The sequence below is a fragment of the Amblyomma maculatum genome, chromosome 5 (assembly GCF_055883805.1).
Source record: "Amblyomma maculatum isolate TAMU_Amacu chromosome 5, ASM5588380v1, whole genome shotgun sequence".
Taxonomy (NCBI): Eukaryota; Metazoa; Arthropoda; class Arachnida; order Ixodida; family Ixodidae; genus Amblyomma; species Amblyomma maculatum.
In genome coordinates, this window is record NC_139348.1 from 91,759,442 (window position 1) to 91,780,553 (window position 21,112).

Consider the following 21,112-nt stretch of genomic DNA (forward strand, 5'->3'; position numbering starts at 1 on the left):
TCCGCCCCTCCACTGCTTTTGTTCTTTGCAACCATGTACCAAGCTCTCTACTGCTTTGATGAAACCATTTTGGTTTTCGACATTACCAACGAGCCCAATGCAAAACACTGGTAGTAATTATTTTTTATTTTCTGGTTGTTCCCCACAGGGTGTGCATCGGCCGGCGCATGAGAGTGGCGAACGTTGAATGATCTCGCTCCCGCCGGATCGGACGACGTGGGCGCGGAGGCCGTGACGCAGCTCGAAACCTTCACGTTCCACGTCGGTCAACGCTGCTTCTCTTTTTGTCGAATGCCCGCCTGCCCAGTTGTCAATGACCCTCGTTTATTGGTGACCGGCCCCAACGAAGCGGTCGCACGGTGGCCGTCGCCAGGAAAAGCAGCGATGTCGTGCGGCCCTGTCTCTTTTTCCCATTTTTCGACCCTCATTATTTTTGAACAACCCGGTTCACAGACGCATTAGTCCACGGTCACTCGTGGGACTTATCTCGAGTAGCCTGCAGTTGGCGGTGCTTATGCACCTTTGCAACGCACTGTTTTTTTTTTCCCCCCCCCGAGACTGACGGTTGTGCTCGCGAGGTGCGCCGGCACTAAGTCTTTGCCAGTCTTCGCAGAATGGAGGCACTGCTCTCTACCCCGAGTAGGAAAACTGCAAACCATAGGTTTTCCACATGCAGAAAGGCTTTGGGAATAGAAAGTGCAGACTCTTATTCAGGTTGAGGCAAGTCTGAAAGCTAGTGGTGCACGACTTTTTTCGTGTAAAACTGCAAACCCAAGGCTTTTCTCGTGTCGTGCGCTCATTCTGCGAAGAAGCTGAGCATTCCATTTCTTCCCATACACACGCTGTCTTTCAGGATGTACCAAATGGACCTATTCTCACGTAGTCGATCATCATTTTTTTCTTTTCTCCTTGTTCAAAGAGGAGCTTGTAGCTAGAGGCTCCTCTGCCTTGCGACGTGGTGCAGCATGAGTGCATTAAATTTATTTACGTGACTATCAAAGGATGCCTTGTAAGAAGCCGTATTTACACATTTTTAAAAAATGCCTCTCCTACAAGGGCGATGTGCAGGGCGACGTGCAGGGCGTTATTGTCGTAGACTAGTGACCAAGGTTTTGCACTGGTTTTTCTAACCTGCGTACAACACTGATTTAGTTATCAGGTGTGGTTTTGTCCTCTGCTTGATCTTGAAAGGCTGCTTGTCCGTTTGTCTTCGCACCTTTGAAGTTGTTCGACATCTTAATGGCAAGCTAGCGGCCCCATTTGTAGCAACACCAACGACTGGAGTTTTTCGTACAGGTGGCCCACAGGATGGCCACCTTGAAAAAGTAGCGGTGAAAAATTTTTTTGCTCCAACCTTGTTGGTGGCACACCAGACACCCTGTGCAGGTGTTGCTTTTTGTGCACCTGTTGCTGTCGTATAGTTAGAGCTGGCTTCTTGGCCTAATTTTTGCTGCTTTTCAATATGTATATGCTGGCCTGTTTGGCATAACTTTCGAAGTTTCTTGTGGCAGCTTCCGAGCTATTTGGGCTGTTTTCGCTCGTGAGCAAAAAAGCAGCAGGCTTTTTGAGGTGGTTCTGTCCATTTGCTAGTAACAAATCGTAAGGTAGTGGACGCTAGCATTTGGCGTTTGAGACAGTTCATTTAGTGGTGTTTCACTCTGGCAAGCTGTTGCAACTTTTTAGCAACCAGAGGTTTGTTATTAGTTTCGGGGATGCCATAAAAAGCTGCCAATTTGAGGTCAGCCATTACTTTTAATTTTTGTATAATTTACTTATTAGCGCTGTGTGCTCATTTCAGAATTTGTTACACATTCTGGACAGCTGAAGATTTAGCTGAACTATTTTTTTGGGCAACAGCTGAATTTTTAGCAGTACAAGATGGTGGTTCCGTTTTATTTCACTGAAAAAATTTATGGACAAATGACTGGAGTTGTCTTTTTAACGAAATATTCATTACAGCTTTAGCTTTGCAAGCATTTGGCTCAGTTATTTATTTCAGAGCAGTTAGCATTTGGCTTCTTGCCCACATGCAGTTGCTTTTTCTACTTTCACCACGATGATGTATAAGCTCCCAGATCTCGCTGCTGTTGGTTGGCGTCACATCGGGCAGTGTTGCATGTAAAAATGGACAAGCTCTTGGCACGTTCAGTGCAGTTTTGTGTTGCGAGGCTCAAGCGTACGTGTTGCTTTTAGCCGACTTTCTATAGGTTCCTTCAGTAGCTCAGGCCGCCGGCACTCTTGCGAAAAACATAAAAAAAAAGAAAACTTTATTTTAGATTTATACTCTTTTGACAGCTCACAAACTGTGTGCCATAACTCTGTTCATACTCTATAAAGTTTCTGTTGCCTCTAAACGGAATGCTTTGTCCAGCGATCAAACAAAATTTTAGTTATAACAGGATATCTCGCGTTCACACTTAGATTAAGGTCTTCCTTGCCCGGCGTTGAGTGTTCTCACTCGTTATCTGACACGAAAAGGAGATATTTATTTTGCCTCTATTTTTCACCGTAAATTTGTCATACAGTAGTGTTAGAACCGTGCGGTACTCCTCACCCTCGTCTCGTGACAATTACCATCTAGTTATTTGCAGAATACCAAATTTCACGTGGATGACGTGCTCATTTTGGCAAAATGCTGCATTGCGTATACTTTGTACTTTGAGGCAGTGAGTTTGTCGTGGCGTAAGGAATGCTTCCAGGAGCAAAGAAGACGCGTGCATGTGTGCAGTTGGTCTGCAGGCTTTGGGCATTGGATGAAAAGTTCAGTGCTATGTATTCATAACCATTTTGTAAATTTTGATGCTTCAAACCTTGTAGCCACGTAGCATATTGAGGTTATGGGCAGCGGCAAGGCCGACGCCTGCGGTTTCTGGTTATGTGACAGGGAACAATGTGAGAGGGGGTTGGCTAGGGCTTTCTTTCATCTGTTCAATAATTTGTTTGCAAGTGACAAGGGGTGTTGTGTTAGAAACATGCTTTTTTTTTTTCTTCTCCCACCGTTTTGCAGTGGTTGTGGGCATGGTTACGTTTACACTCTGGTGGGCCAGCGGTAACCAAAGCCGCGTTGGTTTGTGCCCTGTTACAAGTGTAGGGAGCTTTGACCTTGTATAATGATGTAACAAGTGCAGACTTTCTTTTGGTGTTGATGAAGTGGTGATGTGCTTTGTTGTGTATAGTTTAGGGCTGTCATATGTAACTAGCTGTCATGCGGTTGAGCAAACATTTTTTTTTTTTTTTTTTTTGTAATAGTGCGCTAGTTCTGCAAATTCCTCAGTAATACAGTTGAACGTTGAGCTAGTTGGTCAGACATGATGAAACACTTGTCAGAATAGGCGACAAAACATAGGAGACGCACACACACACACAGACAAGGATTTATACCCCCACACCTCCTTCCTTCCCAACTTCTATGCACACATCACTTCATCTTTTACAGTCTTCCCAGTGATTTAAACTCTTTCTCCTTAATAATAGAACCTCTCTTATTAAGAAGGGGGAGGAGGAGGAGGAAAAAAACTTTAATTAAAGTTAAGGTAGACACTCTTAGGAAAACCCTTTAGTCTAGGAGCCCTTTGGCTGCTCCCTCTAGCTTGGCCCACTCGACCAGTTGTAGCTGATCTGCCGGTTGCGTGCAGAAAGGCGGCCTCCCAGGAAAAAGGAGAAAAATCACTGAAAGATGGAGTGATATGCACGTAAAAGTTGAGAAGGTAGAATGTGTGGGGGTATGAATCATTAGTTGTCAGTGCAACATCATTCTTGTCTGTGTGTGTGTGCCTCTCCTACGTTTTTTAATCTATTCTGCTGTGTGTTTCATCAAATTTCTCAAGTAAACCAACTCTCAAAGTGCTCTTAGGTTACAATTGGCTGCGTATTTACCTCGATCCCTAGAACTCTAGCAGATAGTTCCTGGCAGGCTTCTCCCATTTGACTTCATGCTTCTGCCTGAACACACAAGGTCATTGGATGGGGAAATTTGTTCTCTTGGTTTCCAGGTGTGACTTTTTTTTTTTTTCTGGAGAATTCTAACTCGACTGTGTGACAGCTGTTGTAGCCTATGCGTCGTGTACATAACTTCGGGACAGAAAACTTTGTACCCATTTTGGTTTCTTTCTTGAGTGCACGTGTGGCTTGCCAATATGCCTTGTGGGCAGTTTGCAGTTTTTTTTTTTTTAAATTTTGTTTGTTGTTGGTACACAGGGTTCACTGTCACGTGGCCTTTTATTATCCTGCAGTGCATCATATACAGGTGTCGTATGTGGCCCACTTTTTTATTTCAGTTGTTTGGAGAGGGTGCACTCAAGATAGCCCGTAAAAAAGTGTGAGAGGGGGGCTTGCAACGTATTTCCTTCATCCTCTCCCAATAAGTGAGGATGAGTGCGATTGAATGGCATGGCCCTCTGTATGTGTTGATATAAATAAACAAATGATCGTTTCCTTATTTCTGGCTGCGTGTGACTGAGTTATATCTCTTCATCAGTAGCGCTATAGGTTTTAGTAGCTTACCAGCAAGCCAGCATTGGAACTAGAAAAGCAATGGATCATGTTTCATATAGGTAAGCACATTTTTTGCTGTGGCGTTTCCCAACAATGCACTTCTTTGGTTTTCATAGTAGTACACACGCTGCGGTTAGTGAAGACGAGAATACAGATTTTTACGATACATGTACCAGGAAGTTAATGTGACTGCCGTAGTGTCATATTTACTCTTGCTGCATTGTTCCAACACACTTCTTTGCGACATTCAAGTGCACTGTCAGTGTCAGTCTTTTTTTTTTTTTTTTACATATCCGTGTGCAAGATGGCTTAACCTAAAAGTTGTAGAGCGTTGTCACCAAAGTCTAGGTGGCATGACCAGCAGCAAGGAACTGCAAAACTTTTGTAATGATGCCTCTGAAGTATTCGATGCAGAATAGGTGTGGAGCGAAATAATTTTACTTCGTGCTGCATTAACCGAAATTCTTTAGCCTCACTCTCCTAAAGGATCACTGGACTTTGAGATCCCAAACTTCACATGCAGTTTGGAACTGTGCTTGTAACGAGTTCCAGGCAAGGACCTTCATACTAGAAAGGTAGTATGGGAGTTTAATGTGACCAAGCTTATAAAGTGCAGAAGTGTAGATCGTGAATACAGGCAGACCACAAGTGGTTTTTAATAGTGTGAAGATTGGAAAGTCTGCTTAAAGGATTGGCAACCTTGATTTGGCATATCACAATGGTTGAAGAAGGTGTGCCTAACCTTCTAATACTAGGGACACAAAAAGTCAATGTGGTCTGATTACCAAACTTCCTTCGCGTTCGCTAATTGTTATGGACTGCTAATCTAACCATCACTTTCTGAGAGCTTCTGATGCAGTACCACTGTCTTCGAAGCTAGCGAAAGTGCTTTCATTGTTCAAATTTGGTAATAAACAGCTACTTACAGACTTATCTAAAAAAAATGCCATTTAAAAGTTGTACTCAGTTGGATTGCTGGTTTTCTTTGGTACCCACTGCAGTTCATCTCGGAGCCCACTGAAATTTTGCTGACACGTGGCAATCGTTGAGCAGCATGCATGTGATGCATGGCACTAAGGGTAACAAAATCAAGTAAAAATAGAAGGTGAAGTGGGATAAAATCAGGTGATATTGATGTGGTTTGGTAACAGAAACTGATAACTCAAATGCTATTTTTAGTCAAAGCTTGTTCAGAGAAGGGTGTTCATGTGCAAGAAAAGAACAGCGTCGGGTTGCTTATGTCTACCACACCTTCTGCAGAGCCACCATTCTGAATGTCAAATAAAATCCGCTTATGAAGTCATTAGTGTAGTTGAACATTTTGTAATTAAATTGGGAAGATATTTCTGCCTTAGGTTTTGTCATTTTTTTTAAGGTATGTCACCACCTTTGGTTGGTTGGTTGGTTGGTTTGTGGGGTGTAACGTCCCAAAGCGACTCGGGCTATGAGAGATGCCGTAGTGGAGGACTCCGGAAATTTCGACCACCTGGGGTTCTTTAACGTGCACTGACATCGCACAGCACCCAACCTTTGAAAAGGCTTTTTTTTTTGTAAAAATGACATTTTTTTTTTCTTTCTTTTTTAGATTTAGAGAGTCCCCAAACATTCAAGAATGTTTTGCAGCAAGAATCATGTTCGTATCTTATTTAGTTCAAAAGTTATAGCTAACCTACCAACAGATGATGAACAGTTCCGAAAACGAAACTGATGTGGTTTGGTAACAGAAACTGATAACTCAACGATAATCTACGGCGCATATTGAAACTTTCCTGTTATGTTTTAGTCTCATATGTAAAAGATATTTAAAGGCAATTTGTAAGGCTTTGTTGTTTTTTTAAATACTTCTTTAAATTTCCGCAAGGAGGGTGCATGACGCTAGTAACGCCTCTGTTTTTAATCCGTGTTTTTCACAAAACTTGATTTCTTGCACTTTCTTGTGTAAACAGCTGTAACTTTGAACTGAAGGAACATTTTTCAATGAAACTTTGCATGCTCGTTTCTCTATTAATAACCTGTGCAATGAACTAGGATGAATGAAATCGAATGGTAAGTTTTGATGTAATCATGTTTTATGCCAAGGAATGCAAACAAAAATCAAAAATTTGTTTGTTTTCTTTGGAATTTTTTGTATAACATGATTCCCAATTATCTGATGGCAAAGATCCTAGTTAGTTGCACAGCCTGGTTATTTGGCTAGCTCTGTGCCAAAAAGTTTAGAATTTCTGCACTCCATTGGCTAGTTATGAATGTTTGCGTAACAGCCATGTTTGGACCATTTTTTGTCAATAACGAATTCTAGCATCATTTTTTAAACTCTTTTTTGCTTTTGAATATCATATAAAACGATGCTTTATGTCAGTGTGAAATAAAAATTTAAAGGTCAAAATTTAAAAACATTTTCAAAAAGGTGGTGACATACCTTAAACATTGAGATTTCAATGGTCATTCGTGGACTTTATATCATAGAGTCAATGTCTATTGAATTTAATAGTTACTGAAAAGTACTGTTAGCGCTAACCGATCCCTATTCTATCCAATGGGACTGCCTAGGCACACTCCTGCCCTGGTCGACAGATATATCATCTGGCATTCCTTCAGGGTAAAGGGTTGGTGGTAGGCTTTTTCTTATTTCTAATATACATTAATGACTTGTCTCGCCATATCACATCACAAATATGCCACTGAGCAGATGCCCGTATTATTTCGGGTAATTAACACACCAGATCACTTGCAACTAAATGCCTAGTCTTTGTACTAGGTGTAATACCTGGCAAAAAAATTTTCTACTAAAACTGTTGTGATGTCTTCCTCCAGCAGCTAATCTTCTTTACTGTTTAATTATGCTTTCAATGATTCACCACTGCAGAGCACTTTGAATATACAAGTGCCTCAGTGTTATATATTTACTACTAGCATGTCTTGGGCGAAGCAGATTTTAGTTAGCGCTAAAGCATTAAAAACGCTTGGGTATTTGAGGATAACCTTAACTAATGCCCCAAAAGAGACGTTGGTACAAACCCCGGATTCACCCCTTAACTGAATTTACGTTTCCCGTTCACAACCTTCATAAATGTGAAATTGTCCTAACCGAGAGCATATGCTATGGGATCGAATCCCGGCCTCGGCGGCCGCTTTTCGATGGGGGCGGAAAGCAAGGCGTCCGCGTGCTGTGCGATGTCAGTGCACGTTAAAGAACCCCAGGTGGTCGAAATTTCCGGAGTTTTCCACTACGGCATCTCTCATAGCCTGAGTCGCTTTGGGATGTTAAACCCCACAAACCAAACCAAACCATTTCTCACCTTCTTGTGCCTTGCCTTCATTGAATCTAACTTTTCTGTCTGTGCACTGCATTATTTCACTTGTTCATGTCACACCTAATCTCTACCTTACCCCCATATTTCTGTCGACTTAATGTTAAGCCTTAATTTGCTCATACTAATCTGAACACTAACATAATTCCTGACATAATGCAGCCTCTTCCATTAAGTAATTTTTAACGGTTATTGATGCCACTTTATGCTTTTGATTTACTGTTCACTGTGTATTGCCTCAATCTATTCTCAGTTATGTCTTTAGCATATTGTATGCAGGGTAGAGGGGAAGCTCACAGATCGAGCCAACATTTCGACAAGTGGACTTGTCTTCGCCTGGGCAAAGCGATCATCACAAAACAAGTCCACTTGTCGAAACGTTGGCTCGACCTGTGAACTCCAACCCTCTGCTTTATTCTACTGTCTTTATTTTAGTTATATCATTTAATGCTACTCCTGCTGTAGCCACAACAGGGATGGCTGTATGTATAAATAAATAACGATAGTAATGGTCTGTTTACACCGTAATAACTAAGAAAAAGGACTTCTTGTTTTTGAAGCACATGGTAACAATACAGGGTAACAAAACCTCAGATCAAGTTTTCAGCAACGCATGACTGCAGATATACTGCATCTGTCTCTTATAGAGTTCTACAGGAACTTGGAGTGTATTCATTATGCTCCTGTGTACCTCTTAAAAAAAAAAAACAAAGTGCAGCAATAATGGAATTTTGGGTAGCGTTAATTCAATCTGGTTGCTTTGTCTAAATTGGTTTCCTGCTCCCAGCAACCTAGTACTAACTGATGTTTTTTTCTAGTTTTATTGAGATAAGTTTTCTGCCATGGTTACAGTAAATGTGCCCGCCATAAGGTGACAATGCAATTTTACTAAAGACAAACACACGAAGCTCGGAGGAAAAGGCTGGGGAGAGAAATGATTGTTTAGTACAATCATGAGAATATCTAGATACAAGAAATATATTTTGATCGGATTGGACACGGTGAACTTTCACTGCTGAAAAGGATGTATATAGTAGGACATGCTCATATACCACACCTAAGGCCTTGCCTTTCATACAGTAACCGGAAGTAGACAGCCCTTCGAAGACATTTTGTAGCACGTCTGTCCAGTTTATTGAAAAACATACTCAAGAGCACAGCGCAGTAGAACAGGGGGTCATCTAGTTCCTAAAAAAACAAAAAAAAAAAAAAAAAAAAAAAAAAGAATTAGCACAAAGATGCCCACTTAGCTTACCACCATGAACTCACTTTTTTAAGCTGTCATCCAGTGCCAGCTTGTATTTGCTCCTGTGGTCACTTCTACAGCTGCCAAACAAGGATGAAATTCCACACTGCTGCATTTCTTTGGGAGTTGACGCATCAAATTCCAGACCCCAGTCTAATGGATGGTCGAAAATAGCCGCTAAGGCCAAAACCAACAGAGGAGGCACGAAGAGGTTAGGCCGCTCTTCCTCTGTTGCGTGTCCCCTTTATGCGCCGGTTTCTGCCGCACATTCTGATCTTTCTACTCTTTCCCGCGCCTGTAGTGGCACAGCACTTGTCTTGTAATACTGGCACGTTTGTCTGGACCGCCACGTTTCGGCATGCATGCAGGCAGAAGTTGACTTGAGTGCCTGAAAGGAGCCAACATATAGTAAGTAGACGGTGTTTCCAGTGCACGAGCAAAGCGTAACAATGAGAGCACTAGCTGTGCTCGCTGAAGTCCTTGCAAGTCCACAAATCACCTGCTGTACAGAGGCCTCAATGGCATCATGCCACACACAAGTGACTCGTCACCGCACACCATCTCTACAGTACGTCTTTCTCATAAGGTGCGGCAGCATCTGGGGAACGGCAAAAAGTGTGTCCTCCGCTGTTTGCTGAAAACAAATGCACGCACACGTGCAGAAGCGATCCTGTTCCACAATTGTGCCTGCGAAAAAGTAAGAATGTGCTGGACTGCTGCCGCCACCTGCAACATGTGCCTGTCTTTAACATGAAATGTGTGCGCGCAGTTAGGAGATGGCGGTTTGTTTTCAACCCGTGGTGTGCTGGAGGAGGAAAGGCGGGTGTAAACGAAGCAGCTGTGTGGAAAAAAGGCAGACGACTCGCCGTCTCTGGTTTCTGCCTTTACAAGGTTGGTGCAGCTGAATAGAGACCTGCGTTTTAACCTGGAATCTACAGCGTCAAGACGAAATAAATAATGCATTAACTGAATCAAGACTTTCACCCAGGCTAGATAGTTCATGGCAAAATGGTGAAAGGACAATAAAAAAAAAAAAAAAAAAGGACGAAGGTACATGTGCTGTCTTATGTTTGAGTGTTCCTTTGCCCTCATTTTTTTTTTTTTAGCTGTTCTTCACTTGCATTAACCCATTTCAAGCAACTGAATCAATTTGGTTGGTTGGTTTGTGGGGTTTAACGTCCCAAAGCGACTCAGGCTATGAGAGACGCCGTAGTGAAGGACTCCGGAAATTTCGACCACCTGGGGTTCTTTAACGTGCACTGACATCGCACAGCACACGGACGCCTTGCTTTTCGCCTCCATCGAAAAGCGGCCGAACATAAGCCACTTGCCATGGTTGGCAGGAGAGGAAAACAAGTGGACAGAGGCATGGCGCCAGGATAAGGGAGGTGTGTGTGTGACTATCTTGCCACAGGTTTGCAAGCGGCGAGTGAGGACTTTCTATTGCATGCCGAGATATGGGGTAGGCTGTTGGTAGCCATATGGCCAAGGCACATTCTTATTAGCATAAGTCCTAAGCTACCCTGACATTCAGCTACGTGAAGTAAGCAATCAACTGACAGAGATAAAGTCTTGCTTTTAAGAAGCCATATCAATCTGCCAGCGCAGCCTATAGAAGTAGCGTGCCTGACTGGGCATCCAAGAGGCCTGGAAGGTTGATTCCTATCCCACCCTACCCACCTCAGAAGAACACCAGAGTTGGCAGGCCCTGCACTCTTTGCGACAGTGCGTAGAACCGTTACGTCACACAACCGAAGAATCGGTGGTTGGCCATGTCACCTGCCAGCTACACCTGTCATAGCCAAGCCAGTGATTTTTTGCTCGCTACACCAGCAACACTGATGCTTTGTTTTCTGCAGGACAGGGCCTTTAATGTTTTCGCCTCAAGAAATTAGAAAAAGAAAACATTACCTCATATTGTTTTTTCAATGGGTGCTAACCACAATGGTAATTTTTGTTCATATACCTAACCTATTCTAACACCAGGCTTGCAGAGGAGCTGAGGGCCTGCCACGGAATCATCAGAAGAGCCCAGAGGATGGCTAAAATCAATGAAGGAGGTTTTGACATGGGCAGAGAAAGCACAACACGAGGGTAGTCGCCCTGGGAAGAACCTGGTTGGAGGCTATTGTGGGCTGCAGAGGGTCAGTCAGTCAATGCCAATCAACTTTTGCTGCCTCGAGATCACAGAGCTCTCATCTAGAACTGCACGAAGAAATGACCTTTTGTCAGACGTGCGCGTCTGCATTGCAGAACTGAAGCTGTGACAGCTCTCTCTGATCAATGTGGTAAGCTGGCAACCTTGGCTCTATACAATTTTTTTTTCTTTGCTCTCCTTTCACTGGTAGTACAAGAGTTTTATGCTAAAAAGCAACTTCGAGAGTTCTGCAATGTTAGCACGCGCGTTCTCGGGAAACTAGTGCTGTAGATTTTTCTCTTGTTCCTGATTATTACTTCCTGGTGGCCACGAGAGATTTCACGGCACATCCAGCACTAACATTGTCCGCAAGTTAATACCAGCCCTTCATTTCACCAACAGAATTTTGAGGCTTGCACTTGGTGGTCTTGGGTATTTTACGAAAGGACTCGTTGCTTTTCAGTTATTACTTTAGCCATTCAATCAGGGGTGGAAGCAGGCTTGAGCATTCTGGAGCACCACAGTGAGCAGCAATAAAGCCAATTTGGAGCAGCCTTGGAGCAATAAAACGAGAGCATTGGAGCACTCGAATTATGTTTTGGAGCACGTTTCTAAGCTGAAATTCTTTTAATAATGGCAATTTTCGCTTCTTGACATAAGAAACCCAATCTGATTATTTTTATTCAATTTTGAGTGGTTTGCCGACTACGCACTCATTTCTGACGAGACAAAAGCCAAAACATGTACACATCCTTAAAGTAACACAACCTAAGCAAAACTTTGAAACAGACTAGAAAAAAATGGAATACTTGATTTTACACTTCCTAACTCAACATCAAGTTTTACTAAAAGCCTTTTCACTATTTTCACTTCGTAGATTCACTTTGATGCACTCGAGCACCGCCACTAGTTTGGAGTTCACATCGATGAACAGCAAATTTCCACTCCTCATCTTGTGCGTATTCTTTCTAATCCTATACCTGTACTAATAAATTTCTGGGAACTGGTTAGCAGCGCCTTCAGGAAGGGTAGTCTACACTGAAGGATAGCCTCTTCTCCCTCAGATTCTTTACTTGACAGCCTTGTGACAGTGACTATTCAGTATTGCTTGAGCTACGCTGGGGCTTCTTTAATTTCAACATGCTGGCAATAGGCCCTTCATGGCTTTGCAACGCTCTTGAGAACACCTTTAGTGATTGGCACCTAAGCGGCTTCACGGTCACCCGCATAGCAGTTCAAGTATGCTTTTGCCTTGCGCAGGCATGACAGGCTCAATGGTGATTTACCAGAGAGTTTTCACAGCGGAACTATTAGAACAACTCGCGTAGTTCTTTGTAGCCAGACAAGTTTACTAAAAGCTCATGGTAGCAGAGAGAAAGTACTACGTCATGTGCACAGAGCATTTCTTTGGGAATTAATTCCCTCCAATCACATTAGGTTCCATGCTCATTTTAGTTTATGAAAGAAGTACTATTAAGCTTAGCGAGAGATAACGCTTCCATCGATGTGCTGCCATCATTTTTACTAAGGCGGCCGCTGTACACTCCACTTCTCTGTCGTCCACTTCTAGCTAGAACACGATCACTGCTTTTAAAGCAACATTGTATCTGATGCAGGCAGATATCGATGCAAAGCGATGCAAGCACACAGAGACACGGATGTGCTGCTTCACATGGCCAGCTACTTTAGATTACTGCGTGGCCGGGTTGGATGCAATGACACCTTGAAAGCAGTGACCGTGTTATAGCTAGAAGTGGACGAGGCTGTACATGCAACTTGTAATGTGCCATCGGCTTGTTGCTCTTCTCACAGTCGCTGAATACAATTGCATCGAATCTCATTTCTTCGCAGGAAATACCATTAATGACCCACCGAGTGGCAAAGCTATGTTTCAGTAAATTTGATGGCAAAACGTCGAGGCAGCCAGTTTGGAGCAATTTTGGAGCAATATTGCATGTTGGAGCAGGATGGAGCAGGGAAAGCAGTTTGGAGCAGAATGGAGAAAATGGAGCAGCACAACCACCCCTGTTCAATGCACGTTCAACTGTTCTTACATTATTGTTTGTGATGTCACCGCTGCTTTACATACTAAGCTTTGGACTTGGTTTGGGAGTTCTCATCGTACGCCAAAATGTCTGCGCAAGTGCCTTAACTATGTACTACTTAACTAGTGTGTAAGAACAAATCAATGTGACAGAAAAACCTTACAATATATTATTCTCGGCAGAGAAGGGCCGAAGTGCCAACAGAAGAAAAGGCTTGGCCAAGAAATTTTTGGCAAGACGTTCTATAGCAAGTTATTGTGCACAATGTACGCTTAAATGCTATAGATAATATGCATTTTAAATATGAAATATTATTAGCAATGGCTCCTGAGGCAAGTTCTTTCCTTAATCATACACAAAATGATTTCCCCTGGCAACTATGTCACAGTAACACGAGTGGACAAAGGGAGAAAAAGCAAAAATCTACATATAGGCTCCCAAAGCATCGTTGGGCGGCGCTGCGGCTCCTGATGAGCAACGCCATCTGTGGCAGAAAAACACACACTGGGACGCCGCCGGCTCGGCTCGCTGCCTTCGCGACGTGCGCCGCGTGCTTTCTCCCGAACGAGCACGCGCCCTGACGCGCCCCCGCAGGCGCATCGCGACATGCCGCCTGCATTCCGTCTTGATGATTGGACAACCTGCCGCGTATTTATATGGAGGAAACGTAATTATAGGCGAGAGAGAGAGAGAGAGAGAAAACTTTTAATGAGCATATAATCAGTAAATATTCGCAGGAGCTGGGTGGTCGGTGCCCCTAGTCCAGGGCTCCGCTGGCAGCAGCTGACTTGCGGACTAGCTGGATAATCCAGGCTTGCTGGTCCAGGTTGTCGCTGGTCAGGGCCGCCTCCCACAATAGGCGAGAACATTTTTATTCACGTCCGCACTGTAGAGCAGACGACAGACGGCGATGAGTAAATATTGATTGTGAATGCGTTTCCCACGTTAGCGAAAACGTAGGAAGTTTATCTCGAGAGTCAGCTATGTAACTATATTGTCGTATATTGTCACGTAGCCGTTTAGGCCTGTAACCAGAAGGTTGGTTTTTAATATAGGGTTGATCTAGCAGGCACAGGAGAGCAGGTCCAGAGCACCGAGTGACAGCAGCCGACTTCAGCTTCTTTTTATCGAACGCCACGGGGCCACTTCTTCGAGTCCGCGCACGAGACTCTCGATAAGCAGCCGCCTAGCGGCTGCTGTTGCACACGCCACATTATAATATGTTTAAAAACTGCGGAAGTATTATCAGTACTCTGAAATAAAGCTGCTCGCTTGTTGATCATCGTTGTGGCCTGTAGCATGAGATCTATATACCGTTTTGTTTTTATTATTACGACGTCACTAAAGCAAATCTTGCAGTAGAAGAATAAGCTATAGTCCGAAGGAGATGTTTCTTCAAAGACACGAACGCTAGCAGTCTCAAAAGCACATATGCGTGCTCCGCGCGCTGCATGCGACATAACCGGCTCGCTGGCTCCGAAGGAAGGTGAAATCCAAGCTTGTACTACAATCGTGCTTTATTTCGGTTCTTACTAAATGGTTGTGCTTCATTTATATTTGGTTTGCATTTACTAAACCTGTGACGCGAATAGGGTGCTCCGTGCGAGTAGTGTCAATCGAGCCATAACTAGGATCGCTTTTGTATTGCACTTCCAACATATTTTTGTCATGAATAATAATAATGTTGGTTCATTTATTGGCCAATTTGCGGAAATCTGTAAAAGTGGCTCAGCCAAGCACCCCCCCCCCCCCCCCACACACACACATACACACACAAAAAAAAGGCGTCGTTCTAGATATTTTCTTGGTCGTAGGGCACACTCACACATCATTATCGATCGCACGTCGCACGCTGGATATCTGTTGATTTGGTTGCTTTCAGAGTACTCGCAAAGCAGGGAGAGAGCGCAGAAAATCGGCAAAGCAAGACTCGCGCGGAGCGAAGAGCAGGATAATCATCCACCCCCTTCACTTCGTATACATGGTGTTAAACCATTGTACTCTTCTGATGCCTCTCTAAGACGTCTTTGTCAACTGTCGAACATTTCTGAGTTTATGGAGAAGGGGAAAATTGGCCCTTTTCGTTTCCACAAAGAACGCGAGACTTCTCACAATGCTGCAGGTCTTGTGGAAACGCTTCCAATGAAATCTGTAAAGTTCCACACGTGAGCCTCGTCTTTTGGCACTTCGCCTACTATTGTGGCTACCCAAGACACAATGCTACTTAGTACCTCCGTTTCGCATCAGCGGAAGCATTTTTGTATCGCAAAATAACAGCCAGGCGCAACTCGATTGCCGCACGTGCACAGGAAGCTAACGGAGCGTCTGCTCCGGCGACGTCCCATCGTTTCACATTTCGCCACCATGCCAGGAATGCGGCGCTACCATCGCGCGGCGAAACTTGAGCTTGGGTTCCCTGTGCAAAGAAATCAAATTGCCCACTATCTGCAGATTCAAGCAGGTCCTCCTCTGTTAAAAGCATGTAGCCAGCTGCGCTTTTACTCTCTGCTGGCACTTGTGGCTGGGATGCTTTTTTTTTTTTTTTTTTGCTGGAAATGAAAGTGCAGGGCTTTTTTGCACTCCTTCATTTGAGTAGCCTCGCAATGTCCTCACAAGAATCGCCTTTTTGGAGGTATCTGTGTAGCTCCCAGCGAGCTGGCTAACACTGAGCACCATCGTGCCACTCGTTGAAACCCACCCAGAAACCCGAGTTTCGCAGGCTTTTCACTAATCGGCGAGTCTTGCCTTGTCTCCATTTGTGGCAAATGTAGATCCACCAACACTTCATCTGTCCTGTCACAAATAGTTCTCATCTTCTGTTCCTCAAGCATGTGGAGCTGACGAAACGGTAGCTACAGGAGTGTTGCAAATTTGTGCATCTCTTCTACGGGCACCTTCATCTGAACAAACTCCAGTGCCCTCGACCTTGAGCTTGCAAAGTGCTCGGGATTCTGCTGAGGCAGCAGTAAGGTGCTTCTTCAGTTTTGTATAATACATCAGCACAAGAGGCAGCGTTAATGATTTGTCCTGCTCAAACTTTTCGCTGGCCTCCTTGAAGGGCTCCAAGAAGGCGACAATCTCCTTCAATAATGTCTTGTTGACGTCTTCCAAGAGAGTTCCTCTCGAGTCCACAAGGTCCTCTATCTCGTCGTACTGCGCCGTACTGTACTGACTTAACCATGGCAAGCCTGGAATTCCACCTTGTGCATATCTCTTGGCACACATCGTGTGGTAACTGGCTGGAAAGCCTGCTCAGCTTCATGAGAGTCATGACCCTCTTCACACTTTGCACTTGTTTTAGTAGATCCGGTAGCTCCTGGGTGAGACACATCATCGAATGTGAGGCGAAGAACAGTGTTCAAACCGCAAGTACTGTAGCTCATTCTGGTGTATGGGCGCAGCGCGTTAATTATGTTGACATCTTAGTCCGTCACGGGCACTACACTGCTCGGCATGCTTTCATCAATTCTTAACCTCGCACACCTTCTTAGAACCTCTTTACAGACATTGTCACACATTTTGCACTCAGGGGAAAAGTCGCTTGTAAACAAAACAATGCTTTTCAGTTTCCGCTCATCATTCACATAATGCATCATGCTGTGATGTAAGCTACTTCCTTGCAGTCATCAATCCACATGTCAAGGGTCACCGAGCAGTGACTTCTCTTATCGCTGACTGGATCTCAGGCATCACTGCTTCTCGAAGTTCATTTGCAACTTCCGAGACTGTCCATAAAACTGTTGTTAAATACGGAAACACGCTTCTTGCAGAGACACTGCCATGCTTGGCACCAACAGCAATTAATTCGTTGGCGACTTTAAGAAATTCACCGTCGCAAACGATGTCAAACGGTCGCATGTCCTTTGCACACCATTTCACATCTTGACATTCGGCGAAACCTGAGGCTTCTTCTCATTCAAGTACAAAGAAATGGCAGTGGTGTCACTTGCGTTGTTGCACTTGTGGCGATGCAGGTGTGACATACTAGTCTTGCCTCTATCGTAGCATGCAAGGAGGTCTTTACATTTCTTGCACTGCACATGTCCTACTGCTGACAAGCTATAGATGTCGACAACTTCAAAAAAAAAAAAAGTTGCGAACCTCACTTTTTTTGGCTTGTTGCTTGGAGACCAGCTTTAGTTCCCGGTAGCGAGCTTGTCTGCTACCGGGAACTGAACGCCTGAAAGCACACTAAATGATGGCCAATAAAGCTGTTTTCAAGTTATAACCAAACGGTTAGACAGCGACAGCCTTGAACCAAAATTCCTTCTTTCCACTAAAAACAAAATTAACACGAACATACATATGTAAAAGCTAACTTCAGATGGCTCTCCAAAAAACAGCGAAATCGACCATAGAGGCCAAAGGGGAAGCTAGACCTACTGCTTTTTTTTTTTTTTTAACCAAGTTCAAATGGCATTTCTTGTTGCTTGCAGCTGGTATCAGTGTCTGAAGCCTGATAGACGGGGGCTTTTAGGAAAATTTTGCTATCATCCCCAGTGCCTTGCTGCAGCAATTGTTCTGATGGGTGGAGGCGAGCAGGAAGCACCTAAAATGCATGCACGGTGTCCAATGCCAAGACAACGGTGCACTGTTTGGTGGGCGGTACGGTTTTCCTGAGTCCTCGTATGGCCGCGGGAGAAGGAGAGCATGCTATCAGCATGCCGACAGTGGCTGCTTACTCCCTCCATGCCTGGCTTGAAGAAGGGCGCAAGCTATGTAGCACGCGAGAAGCCACTGCAGAACGACGCCCGACCCAGCTAATCACTACCAGATGCATCAGAACCGCGCCGTGAGCATCCCACTGAGAAGTTGTGGTGAGAAGAAACCACCGCTGGACGTAGTGGGTCAGTCGGGTGCCCTTGCTTGACGAAGGACAATGACGAGCGTTCGACTGTGGTAGAATTGACCACATAAGGGCTCAAGAGACGCTGAGAGCACGTATCTTTAAAATTTCTCATGGAACGGCTGACCATGACCTAAGGAAGGGACGCGACGCCAGACCGAGTCAGAATATCTCTGATGCCTGATGGCATGAGCGACCTCTATCCTTTGGAAAAGTAAGGCAGCAGGAAGCGCGACACAACTGGGCAGACGGGATATGGCCATTGTCTGACAATGGCAATTGGTGATTTTGGGGCAATAATTACCTCCAACCTGGAAGGCACCAAGGCCAAGGGATTTCTGGAAGCTGTTATAACGGATCAGTCTGTCCACATGTGCTCTCTTCTGTCTTTAGTGGAAGACACAGCTTTCTGCAGCACTGGGAAGGCTATTAGGCATGGAACGTATCCTAGTGTCATGATCATCATCCAGACTATACCCGCTGCAGGGCGAAGGCCTCTCCCATTTCTTCCAATTAACCCAGTCTTGTGCTACTTGCATCCACTTGACCACTACGAATTTCTTAACCTTGAATGAAGTTGAATGAAGGTCCTTCTCCAGTGATCTTATGTGGCCACAAATGTCCAGTCGATAGCGGTTAACACAAAACCGAGAATATACAGAGCGCTTTCTGCTAGGTGCGATGGAGTGTGCTCACTGATAGCTGAACAATTCCAAGCTAGTGGTGTGTACATTGGTAGGCACGTGCTCACGTAAATGAGCCGCATGTTTTGTATTGCAGCGCTCCATGCAACGTAGTACAGCGCACTGCTTGATTTTGCGCCTTTTTCTTTGTAACTTTTTCGCTTGTGTCGCTCAACACTGCCAGGCGTGCGCGGCCGACCTCACATGGGCAAAGTACTGAGTGGCACTAATTAAACTCTGTTTACAAACGAGCTTTCTGTCACTCGGCGTCAACAAAAGTACTAGCAGCAGTTTGTTCATAAACCACTGCAATGATTTTAGCACTGGGATTCCTTCATTTCTAAATGTCGTACACCTCTAGCCCCAACTTGGCCTGGGCCTTCCACTTCAACCCCGGGCCAGGCCCACATCAAAACAGCGATTTTCTGGCCTGGCCCGAGCTTGTGCAGTGCTCTATGTCATCGTTTTAAAGTGGTTCTACTCAGTGTTTTGAAAAACCCTTGTTCTGGCCAAGAAAGGGTGCACTAAGGCAGGTGATCGACTATAAATTCACTATGTCCGACTTTCATGTCCGATAGACTTTCAGATGTGTTCAACCCAAAAGTATCACTGTACTGTAATTAATATATATGGGTGTGTTCAGATAAGAACTAAAATTGAGATCTTATGAACATTTTTTGTTTTCAATGAAATTTTTACATGTGGTGGGCAAATGTCTCGACACCAAGGAATAAACCTTAGTTTTGCAAGATATGCAGTAGATTTCTTGAAAAAAAAAAAAGCGTATATCACAAGACGTGGAAAACGCCGTTTTTGCCATTTCAAAAAGTTGCAAGTTTGGAGCCGGGTTGCATACAAACTAAACATTTCTTGTGAACTATATTCTTAGCGAATAAGTTTACGCAACTTTTACCAATAAAAACACTAAAGCAAGAGCATCTTGATGCAATACGTGTTTCAATAAAAAAATAATGAACTTCGATTCAGGAGCAGCGCGCAGCACAAAAGTCAATTTTCAGCCCTTTATTCTGGCATGATGCTCCTAAATTTTTCCGCTGAATCTTTTTTCCTGCAATATGGAGGTTATATTCTGTATTTCAAGCAAAAAGTACAGTTCTAAGACTAAAATGTTTTTCCAGCACAGCTCCAAATACTACCATTTACAGCGATTTACTGGTATTCCGGACAAGGATGAGGACACACACATCCTCATCCTTGTCTGTCATCTGCTAGCATTCTTTCTCTGACAATGATTAACCAACTCGCCCAGCAACATACCTTGCCGAAGAATGTAATTCATTCGTCAAAAATAACATTCACCGCAAACACATACATAAAATGAAACTTTCGTTAATAAACACCGAAAAAAGTCGGCCAGGTATTCAAGAAACAAAAGCCGAAAAGTCCAACCCTTAACCATGGCATGCAACTAGAAATACATACAAAGAAAGCAATTTTTTTCTTTGATGTTTGTTCGAATTCAGATGTAAAAGGATCCCTCAAACGGAACATAGTGGCTTTGATTACGCCAAGACACCAGTGTTACAGAAGCAATTTGGTCCAGAAAAGCCGTGAATAAATGCATACAATGCAACTCACTTGCTGTCGCATGTTTTTTTCGCACTTCATCGCGTGACTCTGGCCAGAGCGCATAGCAGTGGTCTTCGTGTGGCTGCACGTGAGAGAGGAATAGAAGACACGCACAATCAGCATTTCCTCGCAAAGAACGTCGCCCAAATGATTTGACCCCATCCAATGGAGGTGGGCCTCCAGTGGACAATCGCTACACCGCCAACCTCTGCGAATACCTCAGTGCAATTGGACTTCACTCCTTCTTTTAACTTTCTATCTTTTGCATCCCATTCCCCCTTTCTCAACTTATGCCTTGTGGCAAACTTAAAAAAAAAAAAAAAAAGAAATTGCAATACACTCACCCCTGAAGGTGCCGACAACTTGTAGAGGGCGGCGGCAAGCTTCGCATCTTCTATGGCATCTTTGATGTCAGCAGGAACGTATGGTCCAATCTCAGGCTGCAACAAAACAGCAGCCAGGCTCACTTTGCAAGCACTCTCGTGAATAATTTTTTAGAAATATACGTATAAAATGACTGACAAGAGAGAGATGGGGAACAAGGCAAGCACTGGCATCAACCAATTTAATTCACCACTCCCAACGCACATAGTACTTTGGTAGTTTTCGTGTGCACAAGGAGTGCTAGCACTTGCGTTACTGTGCAAACAAAATCACAACAAAAACTACCAATACATGCACTGCACCAATTGTCGAGCTCCCGGACCTCTAGAGAGAAATCAATAGGCTTTCCCAAATTAATTGTATTTACGGGCACAAA

General features: G+C 44.0%; 2 protein-coding genes and 1 pseudogene across 4 annotated transcripts in view; 1 reads left to right on the plus strand and 2 right to left on the minus strand.

The window, feature by feature from the left end:
* The window catches only part of BNIP3 (BCL2 interacting protein 3), a 67,287-nt gene extending 62,847 nt beyond the window's left edge, over positions 1-4,440 (plus strand). The window contains exon 6 of the mRNA XM_084603891.1: positions 149-4,440. Coding sequence (XP_084460017.1) covers positions 149-191 — 43 coding nt within the window. The 3' untranslated portion in view covers positions 192-4,440. The remainder of the gene's footprint in view (positions 1-148) is intronic.
* Positions 4,441-8,915: 4,475 nt separating this feature from the next.
* The window catches only part of LOC146188689 (uncharacterized), a 28,596-nt gene continuing 16,399 nt past the window's right edge, over positions 8,916-21,112 (minus strand). For 2 of the 3 annotated variants that reach the window (XM_084603892.1, XM_084603894.1), the window contains exons 2-5: positions 20,697-20,792; positions 20,362-20,434; positions 9,075-9,439; positions 8,916-8,993 (exon numbers count right to left, since the gene is read on the minus strand). In XM_084603892.1, coding sequence (XP_084460018.1) covers positions 9,264-9,439; positions 20,362-20,434; positions 20,697-20,792 — 345 coding nt within the window. In that variant the 3' untranslated portion in view covers positions 8,916-8,993; positions 9,075-9,263. Of the gene's footprint in view, positions 8,994-9,074; positions 9,440-13,912; positions 14,120-20,361; positions 20,435-20,696; positions 20,793-21,112 lie in introns of those variants that run through there. The other variant, XM_084603893.1, reaches the window with a different exon arrangement.
* LOC146188690 (zinc finger protein 618-like) lies at positions 15,036-16,856 on the minus strand (annotated as a pseudogene).